Source organism: Polypterus senegalus, chromosome 13 (genome assembly GCF_016835505.1).
Source record: "Polypterus senegalus isolate Bchr_013 chromosome 13, ASM1683550v1, whole genome shotgun sequence".
NCBI lineage: Eukaryota > Metazoa > Chordata > Cladistia > Polypteriformes > Polypteridae > Polypterus > Polypterus senegalus.
In genome coordinates this window covers 79,852,042-79,874,521 of record NC_053166.1, presented here as the reverse complement: position 1 = coordinate 79,874,521, position 22,480 = coordinate 79,852,042, and the positions used below count along the sequence as shown (strand labels likewise).

Genomic DNA, 22,480 nt, shown 5'->3' with positions numbered 1-22,480 from the left:
TCCACAAGAGTCCAGCTTCCACACTTTAAGTTGCCTTCACACAGGGCACAAGTTAAATGCAGGCCACACTCAACAAATTCTACTCAAAGACATGAGCCTAGCTTTCTTTAATGGAGTGTGTCATGTTAACTCAACTGGAAACCAAACTAAAGTCCAAGAGATGACTGCCAGCAATGCCACTTGCTGTGTTATTAGATCAACAGATGCCAAATTATTTAAATTACAAAAATCTGATATTTCAAACACATGCCTTCCTGTATATAAAACTGTTATTTTACAAGTACAATACTGTAGAAAAACATGCAAGACCATTATCTCTGTAGAACAAAATCTACTAGAGTGATTTTGATTAAAATCAATAGGATTCAAGCATTCTGCAATGCCAAGTTGCATTCAGATTGAGTGATTCATTTGAGTTATTATGCTCACTGTGTCACATCTGTACACACAGACGTCACTCTGAAAGAGGTCAGATCCTGTTCAGGGATGCCTAAAATGTGTAAATCCATTGAAAATCTGAAGTTGAACTTTTGACCCACAGTATACGAAGGGAAAATTAACAAATGCAAGTCAAATATATCCTCATGCTCAATTCTTTGTTGTCTTGTTAACATCTAGCTGTACATTTTTAAATGTTGCCTAATATTAGCAATCCTTAAAAAAGGCCCCAATGCCAACCAAGTAAAAAAATTCACACACAAAAAACTAAAGGAGATAGACAGCTCAATACAATAGTGTGTTTTGGAATCTTTACTAAAAGGAATTCAAAAATGGAAACACTCAAATATTTGTGCTGAGAAGAAGGACTGACCATGAATTAAAGTCTTAAAGTCTCAGCTTTGGTAACTTGCAACCTAGAAGCCAAATTAGACAAATTAATTATATTCAATTATATTTTCTATAATTCTTTCACAGTTTTGTCCTTTTGGATTTGTGAAATATTTTACACAGTAGATGGCACATTGGTGTAGCAGTTAGCACAACAGCCTCATACCTCCTGGATATGGCTTGTCAGTGTGGCATTTGCAAGATCTCCCTGTGTCCATGGGGGCTTTCTTTGGATACCATAGTATCCCCTAAAGATGGCAACTTTAAAATGGACCGTGTGTGTGGCTGAGTGTGACATTTTACCAGCCATCGGAGGGCATCCTGTGGAGGTTTGGTTTCTGACTTGCACCATTTCTCCCCACAATCCTGTAAAGGCGTATGATGATAGATTTGGGAAATTAATTCCTTAGTGAATGAGTGCTATTGGCCCTTTTATAAGTGAAAGGGGATGTGCCCAGAGATGTAGATTTCCCGGGCTGTTTCCAGCCTTGCCTGATCATGTTCATGAAATTATACTATGATGCAATACAATGTGATTTTGAACTCTCTATAAACTGTTTGCATAAATTCACCACTTAGCCCACAGGGTGAGTATTTATTAGGAAAGTAGATGTGTTTAGACATCAATGTACATTCTTTACCAAACTGGTATCCATCATTATCATCTAGGAAGATCAAATGATAAACTGAGACAGGTCAACAGCAAGCATGCTTTGCAGCACGCATGGTTTATGTACCATGTAGTAAGCTACTGGCTATGCGGGGCCTCCACTCAATTTTTTTTCCTTTCTTCATTCAAGAAAGTGACACCTTTCCTCACAATAAATGAGTGTGCACTTTTAACAACCAAGCAAAACCAAAGCAATGAAATGGATACTTGTGCATCAAATGCATATTTGTGCAGTGCGTCACTGAACATCTGGAGATGCACTTTACATGAAACTTCAGCTTTTACATTTTAATCCAGAGTGCCAGCAGCTTCACCAATGAAAACAAACCTCTAGCGCTATTATTCAGCTGTCCGAGAACAACTCAAAGCCCTTCAGAAGTCTGAAGACGAATGAAGAAAATGTGCAACTGTTAACCTCTGACCTGCCTCCTACTGGGTTATTAACCTCAGTGACAAAAGCAACAGGCACGCTATTTACCAAGTAGCAGCACAGAAATCGTTGCTATTTCTGTTTGACTCAAAAGGAACGATTACCACAAATAAGAGAAAACATGGCAGTGCAATAGTCAAGGAACCCCACTACATCCACAAAGCTGGGAGGTTGTTGGCACTCCTTCACATTTCTGCATTCCTCTATAAAAATCAACAATTGTGGCAGCTAAAACAATGGACCTTGAAGCGGGAGCAGAAAATGAACCTTGATGAGCTGTACCATGTTCGAATGTTTTTTACAGCTGCTGGGTACTTGCTTGTCACTATTGTGATGGAAAGAAACAGTTGAAGGTCCTGCGTCTGATCACAGTAATACACTAGATACAATCTGAGAGGCAAAAGATGCACTATGAAGAAAATTAAAAATGTTCACCCCCTTTCTGAATCAGCTTCTTTTATTTTCTGGTTACTGATTACTGAAATTTGTATTGGAAAGATTGGGTATAAGGGAGGAAGCAAACTTGGATTACAGAGCACACTCACAGACGAAGAGTGTCAGTTAGCTTAACGTTCATATTTGGGATGGTGGGTGAAACTGGACTAACCAGTGAAAACCTACAAAAGGAAAACATTCAAACTCCAGAAGGACGGTCATAGAGCTGGGCTTATCGTCAAGATTTCTAAGGTAACATAACTACTGCCGCTGCCACATTAAAATACAAACTATATAAGCGGAAATTGCATTATGACCAAAATTCACTTGCAGGTCCGGTGCTTGTTCAGCAACAGGTGATCTTGAAACACACTCTGTGGCTGGCCTGGCAGTGGGTGGTCATCGTAAAGGCTAACTGCCATAGTACTCAATGTCTAGTAGCCTGGGGTAGCTTGTCTAGTGTGACATTCCAGACTTGTATTTGGCCAAAATGTAAAACACACAACAACCGTCTCAAAAATGACCTCTTCTAGAAAATTCCAAAAACACCAAATAAAGTTAAAGCTTCTCTGCAACGTTTAGTATGGTCATTGTGTAAGATAATTGCTTTTGTGTCTGTATGCAGAGGAGTACAAATTTTGTCTTTGTCCTGGAGTGGCTGCAATTTTTTGCTAAATTAAGTTTTTGTTGAGACAGAATGTATGTAAAGGTTCGGTGCAGTAAGCTTTAGCTCCATAGTGACAAAAGGTCTTCATAGGTACTATGGAGGCAAGCATCCCTTAAGGGCATATCCAGTCTCCATAGTGTTGCTGCTTCACTCATAAACCACACCGCCTGAAATAAAGCAGCACAGAGGTAGTTATGAATCCACCAGCCCCCCATTTCTATTACCACTACTGGTCAAAGGAAAGAATTTACCCTTCATTTTGTAAGTATTTTGATAAAGCATAGCATTACAAAAAGAAAAAAAATACACACTGCGGCTGGGACAGTTTCTCCTTTGTTCAAAGCCAGCACAATTTCAGCAAATGCAGACATCAGAAAAGAATCAAATGCTTAATGCACTGTGCTCCAGCTCTGACATTACGACAGCAGGGAATCGAGAGCCCGAGCCAAGAAAAAGCTAGAGACCCAGCAAGACGCCAAGCACGTCAATTCAACAATGCAGAACACAGACTTAGCAGGTCGTTAACCGGGGCTCTGGCTTTTCCAACTGAACCAGAGAAATGGTTGCTATCAGCAAGGAATCTCTGTGCTTCTAGTTTGCCCTAACTTATAAAGCAGTAGGTGGAATCCAGACATGGTTTAGAGGAAGGAGGGGATGCTGACAAGCCTACCTTTTTTAGATGGCCACTTCGTGTTCCCACAAACACTACGGAATGTTCCCCATATGTGTAGGCAGCCACAGCTGCCATCCCATCTGATCGGTCTTCAAACAGTGGTGTTCCTTCAATGACACGCAAACCCCCCAAAGGCTGATTCAGGACGAGGCCACAGAAATTGTCATCAATTTGCATAGGCTAGGGAAAAGACAGCAAATGAAAATAAGTTATTTTAGGACATTCTTACACAAAGAAGCAGCATTTACTTTTTCCTTTTTGGATAAGTATACATTTACACCATAGTAAATCAATTTTCACCCAACAGTTAGTTAAAGAAGATCTGTTTTGCAATTACAGTACTGGCATTACAAGATCTCTTGAAAGTTAACATCACCTTTTCTAGGAAGAAGAAAATTGTATAAAGGAGAGTGTGGATCACCTCACATGCACCACAAAGGGAGATCACAGGTCTCTTGGAAATATGCTCCAAGACCTTCAAAGATCCCTAACAAACAATGCTGCCACCATCTTTAAACGACAACAAGTATGGGTTTTCCAAGGCACACAGACACTCACCGTATTAATGCAGGGTAACTCCTTATTGAGCAGCCAAGGCAGCGATAGCTTTCCTTCTCCACGGTAGCAAGACTGGATCCTTTCCCTCATGGCCTCGTTCACATCTTGAAGGGAAAACAGGCAGAGAACAGATTCCCTAGGTGGATTGGAACGGTTCTTCTGGCCTTGCGAGAACACCACAAACAGAACATCATCATCCTCTGAGAGACCAAGAGCCTGTGCCAGCTTCTTCCCAGGCCTGTGCTTATATGCAGCTTGCACAAGGCGGTATTCCACGCCATCTTTAGTGCAACCCAATGGGAACTCCACATACGAATAGAACTCTGAGTCATCAGCACACATGCGGACAATCTTGGAGGTAAAAAATTTTTCTCCACCAGCATCCAGCTGAGTGAGCTGAGTGTCCAGTTGCAGGGTTAGGAAATACACATAACTACGACTAGAGAAGCCATAAACATAGTAGATGTCAAAGGCAGGGTAAAGGGAGAGTGTATCTGATGGGATCTTGATTTGGGAAGAAACGAACTCATCCTGATAAACCAGGCTAAACATCTCAACGCTTTCCTCGTCAGCCACAAGCTTACGGCTAGAAAGGGTAGGGAAATACTCAGATTTTCCATCTATAGCTGCACCCACAAAAAGATGGCTGCTACCCTTCTTGCTTCCTTTTTTGTCTGCAGTCTTAGCATCTTCTTTGACCACCACTACCCCAGCCATGCCATCTGCTTCTTTAGCTCCAGACAAGTAATGTTCCTTCCTGTGATGTGGCTCACCTAATTTGAAGAGGTCATCTAATCTTAAGAACTGACAAACACCTTGCCACACACTACCACAAGCCACTAGACGATCTCCCATATAATCCACCAAGAGTAACTTGTTAACATTATCAGAAGCAGCAAGCTTGTGAGTGCAGGAACGGACACTGGGAGGAGGGTAACACCAACTGTTGTCTTCAACCGGGCCTGTAACATGCACACGAAGCTCAGTCAGGTTTGCCGAGAGCTTGTAGATTCGGTTTATAGCGCCAACAAACACATCTCCAGTCACCCTGTGAACAGTCAAGTGTGTCAAAGTTGTGTCGGTGACTTGAAATACACCCAGTTCTGGAGGTTTATCAGTGGAGAGAACGGCAGGGGCCTCCAGTGAAAGGTGAACATGGCTCAGGATAAGTGCTATATGTAACCACCAAGGTTTCATCTCGGGTTGTCTGGGGGGGAAGGGGGAGCCACAATGATCTTCTGCCTTCTTGAGCTTGTCCTGTGCGTTAGGGATTCATTTCTGTAAAACAAAAAGGGAAAGGACAAACTTATTGAAGAGTCTTACTTCTGCATGTTAATCACTTTTAATGGCTGGTGTGGAGACATAGTGATTAGTGTTGCTGTCTTCCCAGTATTGGGAAGTTACTGTTACTGTTCAAATCCCTCGTCTGTTTTATTGTCCATGTGGAGTATGTTGTATATTCTTGCCCTGTCTGTGCTGTCATTTTCCCTGGAACCTCCTCTTCTCCTTTTCCATCCCACAAGTATATACTATACATATTTGATTAATTGGAAACTCTGTAATGGGTTGCTGTCATATCTGTGTGTTAATTCCAATTCTGCTGGGATACCAATTGGCCCCATACAACCCTGAATTGCATTAAACGGGCTTGAAGATGGAATGGAAATGTTATCATTTATCATCCATTTTGAAAATCCGTTTTTAAAATTACAATACGGCAGGCAGACCAGCCATTCCCAACTGATATTAACACAAGCTGGCAATCCACCATGGGACACATTCACTCATACTGGGGCAATTTATAGTCTCCATCTGAAAATCTTGAAAATTTGGGGGGAAACAATCAAAGTACTTGAACACAAGGAAAATGCACACATTCCATACAGACTAGGTCAGGAACTGAACCTACACACCACCATACAATGTAAAATTAATTTATTGTTCACTGCAGCAACTGTAATTTGTCACAAATTTCTTCTACCTCTGTGCAACAATACACAAAGCAATATGGTAGCAATGAGACATCTGGTTAAATCTAAGAGCCAGAGGGGGCAGTGAAGTTACATATAAAAAAGACAAAGACTTTTTATCAATTATTTCAACTGTCATTGGTGGCTATAGGTCAGCTAAAACTGTGAGATTTTTAATAACTGCTTCAATAGTCTGTGTTCACCTCAAGCAAATGTGCAAAAATACTGACGTAAGGACACCTGCCAGACCTATCTGTTGCCATGGAAACCACCGTGAAAGTGTCACGTCACATACCAAAGGTTCCAAGTCAGAAAGTTTACACTGGTAAACGCCACCTTCAATTCCGGAATGAACCACATTGTAATAGTATACCCTGAAAGGAGAATAAAAGGATGTGGCAGCTTCCAAGCCAGCAGTTAACCCAGGTGACCTATGGTCACGATTACTACTTTGTTCCTTATTTTGTGTAATGCTTCAATGGGTTCAAAAATGTGCCAGACGACTTATAAGGATTCTATTGTTTTAATAGTTATTTGAACATTGTAACAATGGTCAACCTACTTTCCCACTCAAAGCAGGCTATTAGTAAGAATCATCTTGTCAGCCTTAAGGTACCACCAGGATCTGTTCTGCACATCTGCTTATTTTTTGTAGGATTTTCTTAATCAATGATCTTTGGTTTCAATGTCTATTGCCCAGGCTTTAATGTTGAAACTTAGCTGCCTTTCTACAAGAGTGCCTTCATATAGACATACTATAACAGTATGAACAGTGACTAGATCTGTCTCTATAATTGTAGTGGTTTGAACTGTCTCCTGAAAGATCTAGCTTCAGAGTTTGAATCTTGCACCTGGTTACTATCTGGAGTTCACATATTCTTCTCATGTCTGTGTGGCTTTTTCACAGGATACTCCCATTTTCCTTCCCGCACAACCAAACGTCCATGGCCTTGGCAATTTTAAGCTGGCCTTGTGTGTGTTCTGTATGTGGACTCTGCAACAGGTTGCTACCCAGTGTTTCTAGCATAAGCCCACACACCACGACCCTTAACTGGTTTCAATGGGTTTTAAAATGTCATATTATAAAAAAACATTTTTGTTAGCCAGCACTGAAGCAACAGACCCATACTGAAAGACAGAACTTTCCAGTGAGGATACAAGCATCACAGAGTATTGAATACAGAAGCAAACCACCCCTTAACAGGGAAGCACAATTTAATATGAATATCATTTATACTCTGAGACTTTAAACTGAATTGATTAAAACATAATTAATCAATATACAATAGCATGAGAAAACTCCATTGAGGGTAACCTGTCCAGAACAACTGCTGTCTGGTGGTAATTAGAAGACTGAGAAGAAGGTGGTATAAGTTCATCTTATTTGGTTAAAAGCTGTTTAAAATAACACTGACTGAAAAATAGAATTTTGGACATTTTATTGAATTTATTAAAAAGCATTTAACATTCCATACAATCAAGTCAAACTTAACAAAACTAAATTCAAATCTACCCCCACCCATGAAAAAGAGAGGAACGCCAACAACCAGAGCAAAACTGTTAACAGTAGCAAAAAGAGAAAAGAGTCTTTTCCCACAATATAAATGCTAATTATATAACGTTATTGATTAGATCCTGCCATGTTTAAAAAAAAAAGTTTTGAACAGATCCTCTAAGTGAGAATTTGATTTTTCTAATTTCAAATAGTATATAACAATTACCCACTGACTTAACAGAGGTGGGTTAGGATTCTTCCAGTTGAGCAAAATTAAGTCTACGTGCTAATAGTGAAGTAAAGGGAATTACAGTTTGTTTGTCCTTCTCCACCTTAAGCCCATCTGGAAGTCCACCAAAAACAGCTGTTATAGGATTAGGAATGATTTTGACACCAAGGCTGTCTGAAAGGTTTTTAAAGATTTTTGTCCAGAATGATGTTAATTTGGTACACGCCAAAAACATGTGGCCTAGTGAGGCTGGAACTCGATTGCAACGTTTACAAGTTGGGTCTTGCCCTGGAAACATTTTGGACAATTTTAAACGAGATAGATGTGCTCGATAAATTATTTTAAGTTGAAAAATTTAATATTTGGAGCTAAAGTGAATATTTCTGATGCCTATATATGTTTCTGTTTAGCTATCAAAACAGGGACCCTAGCACACTACTTTGCTCGGGGGCCTGCGATGCTGTTAAGACAGCCCTGTAAAAATATAACAATGGGCTTAAGGAGAAAATTGTCCATAGTAGGTTACCAGGTTTAAATTATGGATAGTTCTTTCCATTGGGGCTGCTGCACCACCAGATTTAATAGTAATTCCTGCATAACCACCACAGTAATCTTTATCTAACCAATCAAGCTTTATGAATTGAATGTCTCATCTTATTTGAAACATTTCTTTACCTTTGAGGTCTTTAGTTTACAGTAGATGTGTGAGATAGAACCTTCCTTCCTGGGTGATTCATATTACAGTTGAAACAGACTAAATAATTACTTGTTGATTTTCCTCAACACCTTAAAGAGCATGTTGAATAGGAAAATAATTTACAGAAATTGCAAGGATAAATGCAAAATGAATCCTGAAAATGGAAACGATAGGCATGCAGAGCCCATACGCAATGAGCTGATGAACGTCAATCGAGCTGGCCAGCTCATTAAGTTACTGAACGTCAGCAGCAATCTAGCTTGTTTTGGAGTGAATGCAAGTCATTTAGCTTGATTGTTTAAAGAAAGTCAGTCATTTTGGTATCAATGCTGGGATGATGCACTGAGACAAGATGACATGATTTATTCACTAAGAAGAGAAAGATGAAAATGACCAGTTGCTCCCATAAAGTGTGTCATGATTGTACCATTCCTCTTTTCTGAATTAGGTGAAAAAGGGTCCTGTGGAGGGACCGGCATCTCTGCCAGAGTGAATTGAAGATTGGTACCTATGGCCTCAAATGTGTAACCAAATTATGGAAGAAGGAGTAAAGCCAGGTCTTAATTTTGAATATTGTGTTACATAAAATTAAAACTTAACTGACTGACATGCAGGTAGTGGGAAAAGAGGTAATTAAATAATGGGTTTAAAGTGCTGAATACAGGTTATAGATAAAAAGGCTGCTCCTTAAAAGTACGTAAACATCCAACAAAAGAATAGACCTAATGAAGATGATTCATATTAATGCAAGTTGTGAAAAAAAAAATAATGGTATCCAACAGGATCATAGTCTTGCTGTAAATATCATTCTACCATTTCTGGATTTGGTTATCGCAAACTCCACAGTTACAGTATATACAGTAGTGAGAGCCATGCGGGAACAGGTGTTCACAGATGTGGATTATATGATTAATGTTGATCTACTGACAGAAACTGCAGATTCTGTATCTGTTTGTTCAACAGGCCAGAAAGACTGGGTTGGAAATTAAACTTTAGACAAAATCCAGGTAAAGAGAGATTTGTAAACAGAGGAACTTGTGAAAATGAGGATAATCTGAGCAGCACGTGGAGATCCACCTTAGAACACGACCACAAAAGATGTTTGACCATGACGTTGGCTTGTATTAGAGGTGGGATCAAATTATCATTAAGTCAATAACAGTGCCTGCTTCAAATTTGTTGTTGTTTTATGTTACACGTACAAAAGGTTTGAAGATATTAAGAAACTTGTTATTTAAAAAAAATGTAAACATATTAACATTCTCAAATCCACATATTCCAGTTCATGGTCATGGGAAGCTGTAGCCGATGTTGGCAGAACCTACTCTCAGATAAACACACACACAGGGCCAATTTATAGACATTAATTTTTAGAACATCTAGACCAGGGGTCCTCAATCCAATCCTGGAGAGCCGTAGTGGCTGCAGGTTTTTGTTCTGACCTGGTTGCTTAATTAGAAAGCAATTCTTGCCAATAAAGCACTAACAAGCTATGAAATTAAATTAACTCTGCTATGTCAGGTCATTCTCATATCCTAGATTTTCTTTCCCTTTCTATCATGCAAATGATTTGAAGGCTAAAATGGACGAGTAATTCTCAGTCCTTCACTTTTTTCTCTTCATTTTTCTTCCAAGTGTTTAATTAAACCCAATAGTGCAGATAAATACACACAGGTGTAAATGTAAATAAGCTAAATGGAGAAATGCTGCTCTCTCTTGTCATTTGCATGTTATTGATAATAAGGAGCAATTAAAGTAGCTGTTTAAGACAAAATTAAGCAATAAGGGCTCAAAATCACTAAAGTGAAGCAGAAGTGTTACTTTAGCAATAAGTGCTTTTTATTAAGCAACTGGGTTGGAGCAAAAACCTGCAGCCACTGCGGCTCTCCAGGACCGTGATTGAGGACCCCTGATCTAGACCAAAACGGACCATTCAGCCCAGCAAAGCTCATCAGTCCTATCTCTTTCAAAATAACATCAAGTTGAGTTTTGAAGTTTTCTAAAGTCCTACTGTCTACCCCACTACCTAGTAACTTCTTCCAAGTGTCTATGGCTCTCTGTATAAAGAAAAACATCCTGATGCCTGTTCGAAATTTCCCCCTAACAAGTTTCCAGATGTGTCTCTGCTCTTGTTGAACTCGTTTAAAAGTAGCAATTGTGATCCACTGAACAAATTCCCTTCATAATTTTAATCACTTCAATCATGTCACCTTGTAATCTCCTTTTGCATAAACTGAAAAGGCTCAGCTCTTTAATTCTTTCCTCATAATTCATCCCCTGTAGCCCTGGAATTAGCCTAGTTGCTCTTCCCCTGACTTTTTCTAGCACTGCTAGTTCTTTTTTATATCCTGATTCACAGTACTCCAGATGAGGTCTAACTAGTGTGTTAGTTAATCTAAACATGTACATCTTTAGGGATCAGACAGGAAAACTGGAGTGATAGGAGGAATAGACAAGCAGAAATTGAGAAAATGCAAATTTCCTTCATGAAACAATTGGGGGTGCAATTTAAAGCTTAGGATTTTAGATGCATGAGGCATTAGTGCCATTATGTTACCCTAACCTAACTATATTTCATATACATATATTGTACATGCACAAGGCTTGATCAAAAAAAAATTGAGGGTAACCTATTAAAAATCGAACAAGCTTTATTTTTCAGCAAAATCCTAGTTAATACAAATATACATTTAAATAACATTCCCAAGTTAAAATAATTTGTGTTTCTTGTGAAACCATTCCTCTGTAGCTGGCCTGACATCTTTATTAATGCTATACAGGCAGAACTTCAGATTAGGGAACAGACCAAAGTCACCTGGGGACAGATTCAAATGATTGGACACAGCTGGTGGCACATTACATGGTCTCTAGTCAGAGAGGATGTCACACTTGATGATGTAACCTAAAGATGTCAGATTATATGAATAGAAGTCACAGGACATGACAAATTACATGATTCCATGATGACTTTCCAGCAGTTTCACATTTCCAAATATCGTGACTTTCCCCTTTTCTGACAGCCAGTAATGTGCTGCCTGACAAAGCACAGGGCTGTACATGGGGAGTTTAGCTGCAATCTCAGCCTTTTGTTTTCTTTTTTTCCTTTTTGTCATGGTACCTAAAACATGATACATCAGACAGACAAGCCTCTTTTCTGTTTGTGAGGTCCAAAAAACCTGTGTTCCTTATTTCTCACAGTTGCATTCTATGTACGGTACTTTCAGATCATCACTCCTTGGTTGTCAGATCTCACATATACACAAGCCTGCCCCTATGACTTAAGACGAAAAATGAAACCTTTGTAAGATTTGTAGACATGTTGGACTGGGTTGCTGAATATGTTACACTACATGACAGAGGTGCACAACAGAGTTTTCCTGCAATTTTCAGTGGTAGTCTTTATTAACATACTCTTTGTGAGTTGAAGGCAATCAGTGGTGCACTCCCATGAAGCCAGTCATGTAATGTGAAATGCCCAGTGACACACTTCAACTAGTCTGCAACTCGCTCCGATAGAATCCAACAGGTTTAATTTTGTCTGTGTGCATGAAAGCTGACAACCAATGAATTCTCATCTGGAAGTACAATAAATATAATCCAGCAAAGACGAAAGAAGAACACAGGGTTTTTGAGTTCAAACAGTAGTGTTTAATGTTTTACATATCATGACAGAATGAAAAAGGTGGCCAAGATTATGACTGAACTCACTGTAGCTATAAATCCTTCATATAGCAGAGTGCTGCTGTCTGTCACAAAAAGGAGCAAGCACAACTGTGCTGCAAGATCAGCACTCAGTCCATAAAGTAGACATGCCCAGCAATTTTCAGTTGTGTAAACTGATACAATCAGCAACTGTGGTCAGCAAATCTGACATACCCCATGGCTAGTACCCCAAGTACTAACCTTGTTGTGATGAGTTGTTCATGAATCGGACTGAATTGACCCTTAATGAAATGTAAGAAGTCTATATACTCGTAAAGCAACCTCATTTTGTAAATACCCTTAAATAAAGATGTCAATAACAGCAATTTACCTTCAATCACTGAACACTGTGACCAACATGACAGTAGGCATTTTCCCTTTGTTTTCTCTACCCAATGAATTTCTATACGATTTGGGCCCTGAGCAACTTGTGGTTCATGGTCACTTTTGTGTTGCATTGTCACTGCACAACAGGGACTGTAACCTTCATGCAAAATATGTGGCGTGCAAAAAAAAAAAAATGATGCGTTATTAAAGTGCAGTGCATTTGGAAGGTTATGAAGGTCATGGGGGTCATCTGCACCTTACTATTTCTCAGTGATTGACACTTCACATGGCAGATTACTGCTTCGATGTGGTGCCTGGCATAGCACACCAGGGAGGCGGCTTTTAAAAAAAGAAAAGCATTGCACTCCGTCTTCACCAATAACATTCCAAACTCCAAACTACTAACAGATTTGTGAGATAGGGCCAGAGCTTCTGCTCAACCAATCAGCACAGTTCATTGTCCGAGCCCCACCCACAATAGTTCCCGTTTGAATGAAAAGTATATAGCGAGCTAAAAAAAAAAATGTACCATGAATGACAACTGACCCACAGTGGGAAGGCTACAAAAGTTACAGGTTCCTGAACAACATTCCTGTAATAGAAAGGTGCCTGATGAAGTTGTCCATGTACCATGGACTTCTTCAAATATCAAAAACTAACCCGATTTTAATGGGGATACTGAAATAGCATCTACTTTTAACAAAAAAATGCCCTGTGGCTTGTTAACTCGGGAATGGGTTACAGTAATAAGCGGGTAGATGGATGAAAGGATACATTATGTAACATTACTCTTCAAAATAAATAAATAACATGGTGTTAAAGTTAAATTGTGTTTCTTTAAACACACAAAACGTATACTGACAAGCCCTGGAATCAGTTTCATTCAATGACTGAGGCTGCATCAAGAATTAACAGCTTACACTAATGCAGACTTCTGGAAGTGGAAATCATTTGTTTCACTGGTTTTTCCCTTGTTGCATTCAGAGGACATCCAAGGAGGCCGAAAGGAGTCGGCAAGCAGAGATTGTATGCAGCAACAGGCCACTCACTTGCCAGACATCTCGCAGGATGACACCCACCTGAGACGACTGCTTTAATTAATACATCAAGCTTGTGTTGAAAGTGCAAAATGTAAATTGGCTCCCGACAGCAAGGGAAAAAAAAAAAAGTCACACCTGCCTAAAACAGCTTCTAACTCCAGGCGGCTGATTGGCTATTTTTGTCAGCGCTGCATCTCGCCTGCTTTACAGCTTGGTGATGCACAAACCACCTCTCTGACCGCGTCAGCCATCTCCTCCTCCGCCTGTCAATGAGGACTCAGGCGGCAGAAGAGAAAGTGGCGCAAATTCAACCCACTTTGAATGTAATTGCAGTCACTCTATCAATTTCAGTCTCTGCCCGCGGCTAGAAGTACAAAGTGGGAAAAAATGGGCTTCTTTCACAGGTAGGGGAGGAGAGAAAAGAAAGAAAGAAAAAAAAGCTACCAGAAGACAGACAAAATCCTGTTTCTTTTCACAGCTATGACACAAATAGTAACTTCACTAACAAGAAAAAAAATACATTTTGAGATGAAAAATACTTTTATCTTACAAGTTGCTGCATAGCCTTAAAAAAAATAAAAGCTGTCATGTTCCATCTTTGCTGAAGTTTACAAACTGTGATCATTTAGATGCCAAAGAGAGGAAGGAATACTTTCCATCGTCTATAATGAGCTGTTCAGTCAATCAGTATGAGTGCAATACTGGTGCCCCCATTTTTTTTTTACTTGAATTTTGTATTTTTGTCCTTCATGTTGAGTTAAAAAAAAAAATAATAGATTTTTTTCAGAATTATGGATTGCATTCATCACCATTACTACCACCCCTCTGTTACCTGCCAGTGCAATTAACTGCACTGTTAATTGGTCCCACAAGAGCAGGATGTGAAGACTTCTTGTTTTATAAAGTCACGACCCCTTGTGGCCACTCATATAGTAAATTTGGTGGTGAACACAACCTCCAAGCACTTTCTATCATTTGTTTTATCCTACCGAAGACTGGCTATCTCAGCAGCATATTCAGTAACATCGTGTGTGCCATGGATGGCAATTTAACCTTAAATATTGGAGTCCTCATCCATCTCCTTAGCCAACAAACTACACTGATAAGCAGAAAAAGGCTTAAGGCAAAAATAGAATTTTACTGCAACAAGGTCATACTTGGGGTCAGACATGGCAAGCTGATGGCCATAGTAGAATATCTGGCGGCATCTGAAACAACACAATGCACATGAGGCTTCTCGGCAATTGAATTTCACTTGGAGTTTTGCACTAAACATGTAAAGCAGCTCTGTTCTCTCACACAGCCTTAATTGCAAAAGCACACGCCTGCACGACCCCTTCTCCCATCTCTGTATCAGCTCCACAAGTCTTCAGTCCATTTACAGTACAGTATTAATGATCCAATTTGGCCAGTCAATCTCCTAGTGCTGGGGGTATTGATCTCATAGAGGCTGACAGTGCCAAAGCTTGTCACTCCAGCTCCTGATTCATTGGGCTGCTAATAAACCTTTAAAGCTGTCACTAACACTAATCTACGGCGCATTCGTTAATTTGAGAGAAGCGCGCTAAGAGCACAGAACAAATGCCGGCTGCCATTCCTACAGAAAAAGGGTGAGGCAAGGAAAGAGAGGGCTGGAGCATGCTTGAATGGAGGGCTGCTTTGGCAGTCCCTACTCATTTTCCCTGCTAGCCCTAAAAACAGCAGCTTAGCACTCCAGCAAGTGGTAGACATGATCGTTGTGGCAGCGCTGATATCAAAGACATTGTGCTTTACTGGTGAAAACCTGTAAGGAGCTCATAATGCTCACCTATAGAGTTCATTACAAATTTTGTGACTGTTTCATTTATACTTGTCAATGTACAGGGATACCAGTCCATAAGATGGATGAGAAACCTGAAATAAACATGACAGCCCCACCCCACCTATGAGTGACCACTGCAGTCAGAGTTCTTCTCCTGCCTAATCCTTCCCAATGTTCCTAGCCCAGGCATGTCTACATCAACTTCTTATTTCTGCAAAATCATTAAGGCCAGAGTAACAGGAGCATCAACCCACAGGGCTGCGGGAGAAACCATGGGGGGTATTGGGCATGTAAATTAGATTTATTAGACACAACACTACAGGCATCAAGGTCCTGGAAGCGTATTGCAAAAAAAGCTCGAGCTCACACTGAATTGCCTCACATGCAGGCGTTACATCTCCCAGAATCCCGCATAATGTGACGAACGGGCAAGCAGCCTAGCAGATCCAGAGCAAGGAGCAAATCCTCCGTTTCAAATGATCTGGATGGCTGGCGCATTGAAGCCGATTGACTTGACTGAGGGTAATGGGGGTGGGCTGAACTGCCTCCCCCTGATCAGTGATCCGTGCTGCCGAGGTGTGTGTGGGGGAGGGAGCACCAGAAACACACCATACCCATACATCCAGATTTTCTCCTATAATCTCTGTCTCTCATAGCAAAATAAATATATAAACACAAAATCCCTGAGAGATATGGAAACACATTACACATCCGACTAGATACTCGCCGTCTATACCTCGTGAACGCAAGTGTGTGGAATAGCAAGCCCTGCATTACGGTTTCATCAATTCATTTCACATTTGTAATGAAAAACTAATAAGGAAGGTTAAGCTGGATATTAAATTCTCCCACAGCTACCGAGACACACATGCGCACACACCAGCTAAATAATTCTCATTTAAATAAAACGTCACTTTACAAATAAATCACACGGAGGACTTTAGACTACCCAAGTAAAACGCCCCCGGGGTGGGAGCTGCTAATTGTTTGAGGGCCGAGGGTCTCCCTGTCACCCTTAACATCCTTCACTCCTTTTCTGATGCCAAATGCTTCTGGCCTCAAACTCTCAGATTGTACATTTTTTTCCCTGTCACTTCGAGGCCGGCAAGGTGGGGTCACCTTCTCGGGGATTCAGAAGCCTTTCTGGGTGGAAAGTCCACAAGCGAATAGCATGATAAAATACACATGGGTGACTAACCATACTGTGCCACGTTTAAATTTAATGAAATTTAAGTGGCGCTTGTACAGCACCCACCTCAGTCCATGTGAGTTTTCTTCACTTTTGTGCCCACTTGCTTAAAATCAAGTCATGACCTGCAATTTTGTATCCAACTTAATCCAGATCAGGGTTGCCCTTGGGGCTGGAAGCCAATCCCAGCTGGCATGGGGCACAAGGCAGGAACAAACCCTGAACAGGGAGATAGTCTACACACACGGGCTAATTTAGTTTCGCCAATTCACCTAACTTGCATGTCTTTAAACAGTGGGAGGAAACTGGAGCACCTAGTGGAAGCTCAAACAGACACAGGGAAAACATGCACATGGAGGACTTGAGAAAGGAATCCTGGTCTTTTTACTTCACGGCAGCAGCACTACTACTGCACCTCAAAACCAAATACAATTAATTTTAGGAACTTAAAAGTAATGGTCAGTAAAAATGCAGAGTGTAGGAATGGAAATTTACTTTTTTGGGGGAATATGCAAATATTGTGTTATTATGTATGTTATTTGGGTTGATGACGTCCAGTTTGTTAAATACGTATATGTCAGTAAAGGAAACTCAATGATGATCCTATTTTTGGTGCTGTGTGGACACTGAAACCTTAAAGTGAGTAAAAAAATCAATGGTTGAAAACAAGTAAAGCTAAGGAACTATTCATTTTATGGAGTAACTCTTACCCAAATCTAAATTGAAACCACTTTGGAAAGCAAATTGTCATCTACAAGAATTATGGGCACTAGTAGTTGTTTGGACAACTTCCATACTATGCCGGAAATACACTGTGATGTGGCACGATTTTAATCCCAGTATGAAGTCGCCGATGATTTTCTGAGTGGACTTGAATTTCAGCTTCATTTGTCATTGCCTCACGTGTAGTATAAGAGGTGTTGTGATGTCCGATTACACTTTATGATGATGCTGTAGTACGAACGCAAGAATTTCTGTCCCGTCAGAAATTTCAGTCGGCTGCCTTGTAATGTGAGCAGTCTCATGACCTGATTTTTTTTTGATGTTGCCATCAAATTTCCCGATATTCATTGTGCATCTGGTATTGTCAGGCTCATTTCAACTTTTTGGCTTGAAAGCTACATACTGTAACTACCATATTGCAAAAACACATCAAAATAAATAGGAAATGACAACGCATCTTAGGAAATGTTAACTGGAAAAACACAAAGCAAACACACGCAAAAAGTTTTTTTTTTTCTCTGTGGCCCTAATACCAACCATCCATCCATTATCCAACCCGCTATATCCAAACTACAGAGTCACGGGGTCTGCTGGAGCCAATCCCAGCCAACACAGGGCGCAAGGCAGGAAACAAACCCCGGGCAGGGCGCCAGCCCACTGCAGGCCCTAATACCCTTCTATAGATTTCGTATCTCCTGTTTTCTTTGTAAAATAGACAGATTGTGTGTTCAGTCTTACACATTTTTCTTCTTTCTACTTTCTGATCAGTTACCAGGGCATCTCTTTTGTTTGTTAAAACTGTGTCCACGCTGCTTCTCACACTTTTTTCAATAGGTTGATCTTTATGATGCCCACTTACACTTCACAGTCTGAGCACCCATGTTGTGGCATATCAATCGGACTGAACGTACTCGTACAGATTGCACACATATACGACTGGCGACTCTGTCGTGCAGCGTGTTAGCGATCGCTTGACCAGTTTCTAAAAGTCGCATAGTGTATGCCAAGCAGACGCCCAAGTAAAGGGAAACTCTCCTTCTGAAGTGAGATACTCATGGCCATGTCTGTAAGCCGAATTGATCCCACCTAACCGCAACCATTCCAAGCGTCTAGGGAGCACTCTTACAAAACGCACTGGACGCCGGGGCAATTCTCTCATCTGTCCACTTCAATCAGCATTTCATCGAGCGTGCAGCGGGAGTGGAGGGGTTAATCTACGTCCACCTTTGTAGAGAGGCGAGGAGAGGCAAGGCGAGGCTACCCTACTTAAGCTGGTAGGGAAATGAAATCCTATTAAAATTGCACCTCATTAAGCCAGAACAGATGCTGCTCTCCCAGAGACTCTGCTCTAATGAGGGTCAAGAATACTCGAAGATAAAAATAATTGCTCCCCACTCAAGATAAAGGTGCTGGTGGGGGAATAAAAATAAATAGAGCGCACCTCCACTTGACCACAGTGCCAGTTGAACTGTTCTCGTTTAACTAGGCGAACGCCGAGACTACCGAGCCATCGGTTAACCACGCATTGAACCCGCGTGACGAGCGCCGAATGTTTTTCTGCCCTCGCTCTTCAAGTCGGTACGTATGACGGTGATGGGAGATCTTGTGCGTCTAGACACGTAAAAGCTCGCATGGAAGGCGGCGACGGGGCTCTGGTACTCGGCAGGATCGACTTTATAGAGGGAACACAACCTCCTGGCAGCTAAAGTGGCAAGAATTAGGAAGTCAGTGTTGAATTTTCAACGCGACAAGGCTCTAAAATGACAGCGACAATTTATAGGTCTTTTAAAAGGGTAGGTAAAAATGCATATTTTTTTCTCCCTCTTTGATGTGCTTAAATGAAGTAAAAATTTGCTGTCCGACATCTCTTGCTTGAGTGGCTAACCCCTTTATGCGGAGCGCCACAACGGAGGCATAATAAAAGCAGGTCAAAAAGCCCTCCTCCCCGGAGCTCACCCTCTGGAATAATTCATGAATACATCAGGGAGGGCATTACAGTGCAGGCGGCATTGGAGACTTGAGCGGCTTCATTACCTAAACGGGCCAGGCAGTCGCAACATGTCTCTTGGTAATTAATACTTATTAGTCTGCCTGTAGCAATTATTTGATTAGCCCTCAGCTCTAGGCTGGTTCGCACTGTACACCTATTCCAGACGTTGCATCCTAGCATCCATCTTCCTCTGGCGAGAGATGTCCAGGAACGCAGGTATGGGTACAAGACCAGTGTTGTCTGGCTTCATTCAATTAATCTTTATACGATACAGCACTTTTCAAAGCAAGCACACTCAGAATAGGCATTGTAACGTACACAATAGTATAACTGCCAGGAAAATGTACAGGAATTGCGACGGAATATAAAGCAATTAATTCAATGTACATCGCAGCTGATAGACAGAACGGCAGAGTCAGCATTGGCGCACTTTGTGAAAAGGCATGCTGACCCAACTGCAATTTTAAGTGCAAAAAGACACATGTGGGGGATATGGATATACATCATATATCAATCTATCTTTAAATGAATGAATGAGATTAACCTCATGGCATCATCTGAGATCGCTCCAAGTTATCATGTGGTTTGAAATATTCCTCAATTCTGAGAATTGTAACCACTTAGGCCAGTAATTGGATGTTAAACACTAAATTGCAACTCCATTGAGGATTCCGAGTACAGTATTTAGACTTTATTATTATTATTAACTGTGATACACAGTGGTGTAGTGGTCCATAGTGCTGCCACTTCTCTGCTCTTGGTGTTTTGAGGGGTGTACTAAGTGCGGGGTTTCCTTGTTCGTGCAACTTTTCCTCCAGGTATTACAATTTGTACCATCAGTCCAAAGCCATGTAGCCATTTCTGTGTGGGTAAGGGGGATTGTGCCATATAACGTCCACTCACACTGTCCTATTCCAAGGCAGGTTTCTGCACCTATTGGAATAGGCCCTGGCTCCTGTCAACCCTATACTGAATTAAATGGAATTAAAGTCTGCTTATATGCCTTGTCAGACAGTCAATATGAATAATTAAAAAATTGAAAGCAGTCAGATACTGATGGGACTCTGAGCTAATCATCTTAAGCAAGGAGTCTGAAATGCAGCAAAAGGAAAACTTTGCCCCAAAGCAGCACCACAATTATGGACAACAAGGATGAGTTTTGTAAGTAGTGGCTACCCCTGGTGGTAGAGGTTTACAATTGCTTGAGCTTAGTAAGTTTCTTCATCAAGCTTCCAAAGCTAGAGAGGTCAGATCCCTTGTGGCAGTGAGTAGACACACAACAGCATTTATATGCCAGACATCAAACATAGCTGCTTTTAGATGCTACAATGGTTTCCTCAGCCATGATTAACTGGGCCTGGGTGGCTGTTGTCCTGGGGTCTTCTCTAATGATCCAAAAGTGTGAAAAATTTAAGGCAGCAGCAACAATAAGTCCAGTCTCAACAGTCTGGATGACTGGCAATGGTAAACAGTCTGAATGGTTTGTTCTCATCAAAATTGTTCTAATCCTTAACACAAATAGGGGGTTCACAGGCTTGGCCTCTGTCCTGAAAAGCACCATGGTGGGAAACAAAAAGCTATCTTTCCTTACAGCTGTCACAGTCACATTTAACATTAATGAAGGGTTCAGCATATCGACAGGGGATATTCAATTAAAGCTGTCCATCATTCTGTTTTTATAGTGCCTTCATCCTGTCCCATACTGCTTTTTATGTAAAAGATTGAGGAGGAACGAGACCAGAGAGTGAGACACAGACGCTGCTTTTCTATCTCCTGGAGATCAGATTCCATTTCTACTGCTATCTTTGAACAAATTCTAAGTCACTTTATTTGATTTACAAGTTTAATCCTTATGTTCATGGCAAATTCAATACAATATAATTCTATATAAGATTTAATATCAAGAAATAATTTTAGTTTTATCTACACAATGAGCTATCTGCCTTGGTGACCTGTTAATGCTGTCCTTCCTCTAGGACTACACAAAAGGCAACTAACTAGGCCTAGTAGCACATGGCTCTGACCGCGGAGGTGGCTGTGTTAGCAGGAGCAACACTTTATCCTAAAAGAGATCTTTTGTTGTTTTTGGCGGCTCTGCAGATGGTTTACTTTTTCCTTCTAATTGGCATCCGACAAACCGGACAGCAGAGGAGTGCTGCCCATCCTCCTGCTCTGAAACATTTCTGCCTTCTGTCAGTTTTATATGCCAGCTCACATTTTGAATTTTTACAGTGTTTCTTTTTTGCTCTTTTGATAGGCAAAGCTGCTCATTTCAGGAACTGAATGTTAGGACTCGGCAAAGGGAAAAAAAAAAAATCCAAAAGCACGCTTGAGTGAAGAGGCTGTGAAATGCGATGAGCTGGTGGGGGGTGCATGTGTGTTTGAGCTCTGACTTCACTCAGGCTCCAGGAGTGTGCCTGGCAACAACTTAAGGAGATCACAAAGGTGAGAACTTCATGTCCCCCAGAATAATGTTGGTCCTTGGCAAGCTCAGAGTGGTGTGTCTTTGGGAAGAAAGCAGAAGACCTGACAGCCAAGTGGGTGAAAGAATTGCCGACAGTGTCCCCACAAAGATCATGCTGGAATGGAACACTGCTGATTTATAAACAAAGCTCTGCCTTAAAAAAAGAATTGCACAGCTTGCATTCAGTCTTTTTGAAAAAGAAATGTGTCATCTTTTGTATAGAGAGAGAATTTTTTTTGGAGTAGAGTTGGTAATGAAAGAAAAAATTGAGTCTCTAAAGGTATAGGGATACACATTTGTGTGTAGGTGTGTGTGTGTGTGTGTGTGTGTGTGTAGTGTGTGTGTGTGTGTGCACATATATGCAATGGACCGCCTTGGAGAGACTCAACATACTACATCCATCCATACCTAACTAGTTCAGCATTGACAGTCATCCAACTTGAATATCTTTGGGTTATGGGAGGAAAAACTTTTGCAGACATAGGAAGAACATGCAGAAGCCTAACAGTCCAGGAATTAAAGCCAGAACTCTAGAGCTGTTTAAGTACTATCAAGTATGTCATTGTGCCAGCCATTATATTTTTCACTAACT

At 40.8% G+C, this 22,480-nt stretch overlaps 1 protein-coding gene across 5 annotated transcripts in view; it reads right to left on the bottom strand.

The window, feature by feature from the left end:
- The window catches only part of plxna3 (plexin A3), a 314,725-nt gene that overhangs the window by 267,193 nt on the left and 25,052 nt on the right, over nt 1-22,480 (bottom strand). For all 5 annotated transcript variants that reach the window (XM_039773770.1, XM_039773774.1, XM_039773773.1 and 2 more), the window contains exons 2-3: nt 4,262-5,539; nt 3,701-3,883 (exon numbers count right to left, since the gene is read on the bottom strand). In XM_039773770.1, coding sequence (XP_039629704.1) covers nt 3,701-3,883; nt 4,262-5,458 — 1,380 coding nt within the window. In that variant the 5' untranslated portion in view covers nt 5,459-5,539. The remainder of the gene's footprint in view (nt 1-3,700; nt 3,884-4,261; nt 5,540-22,480) is intronic.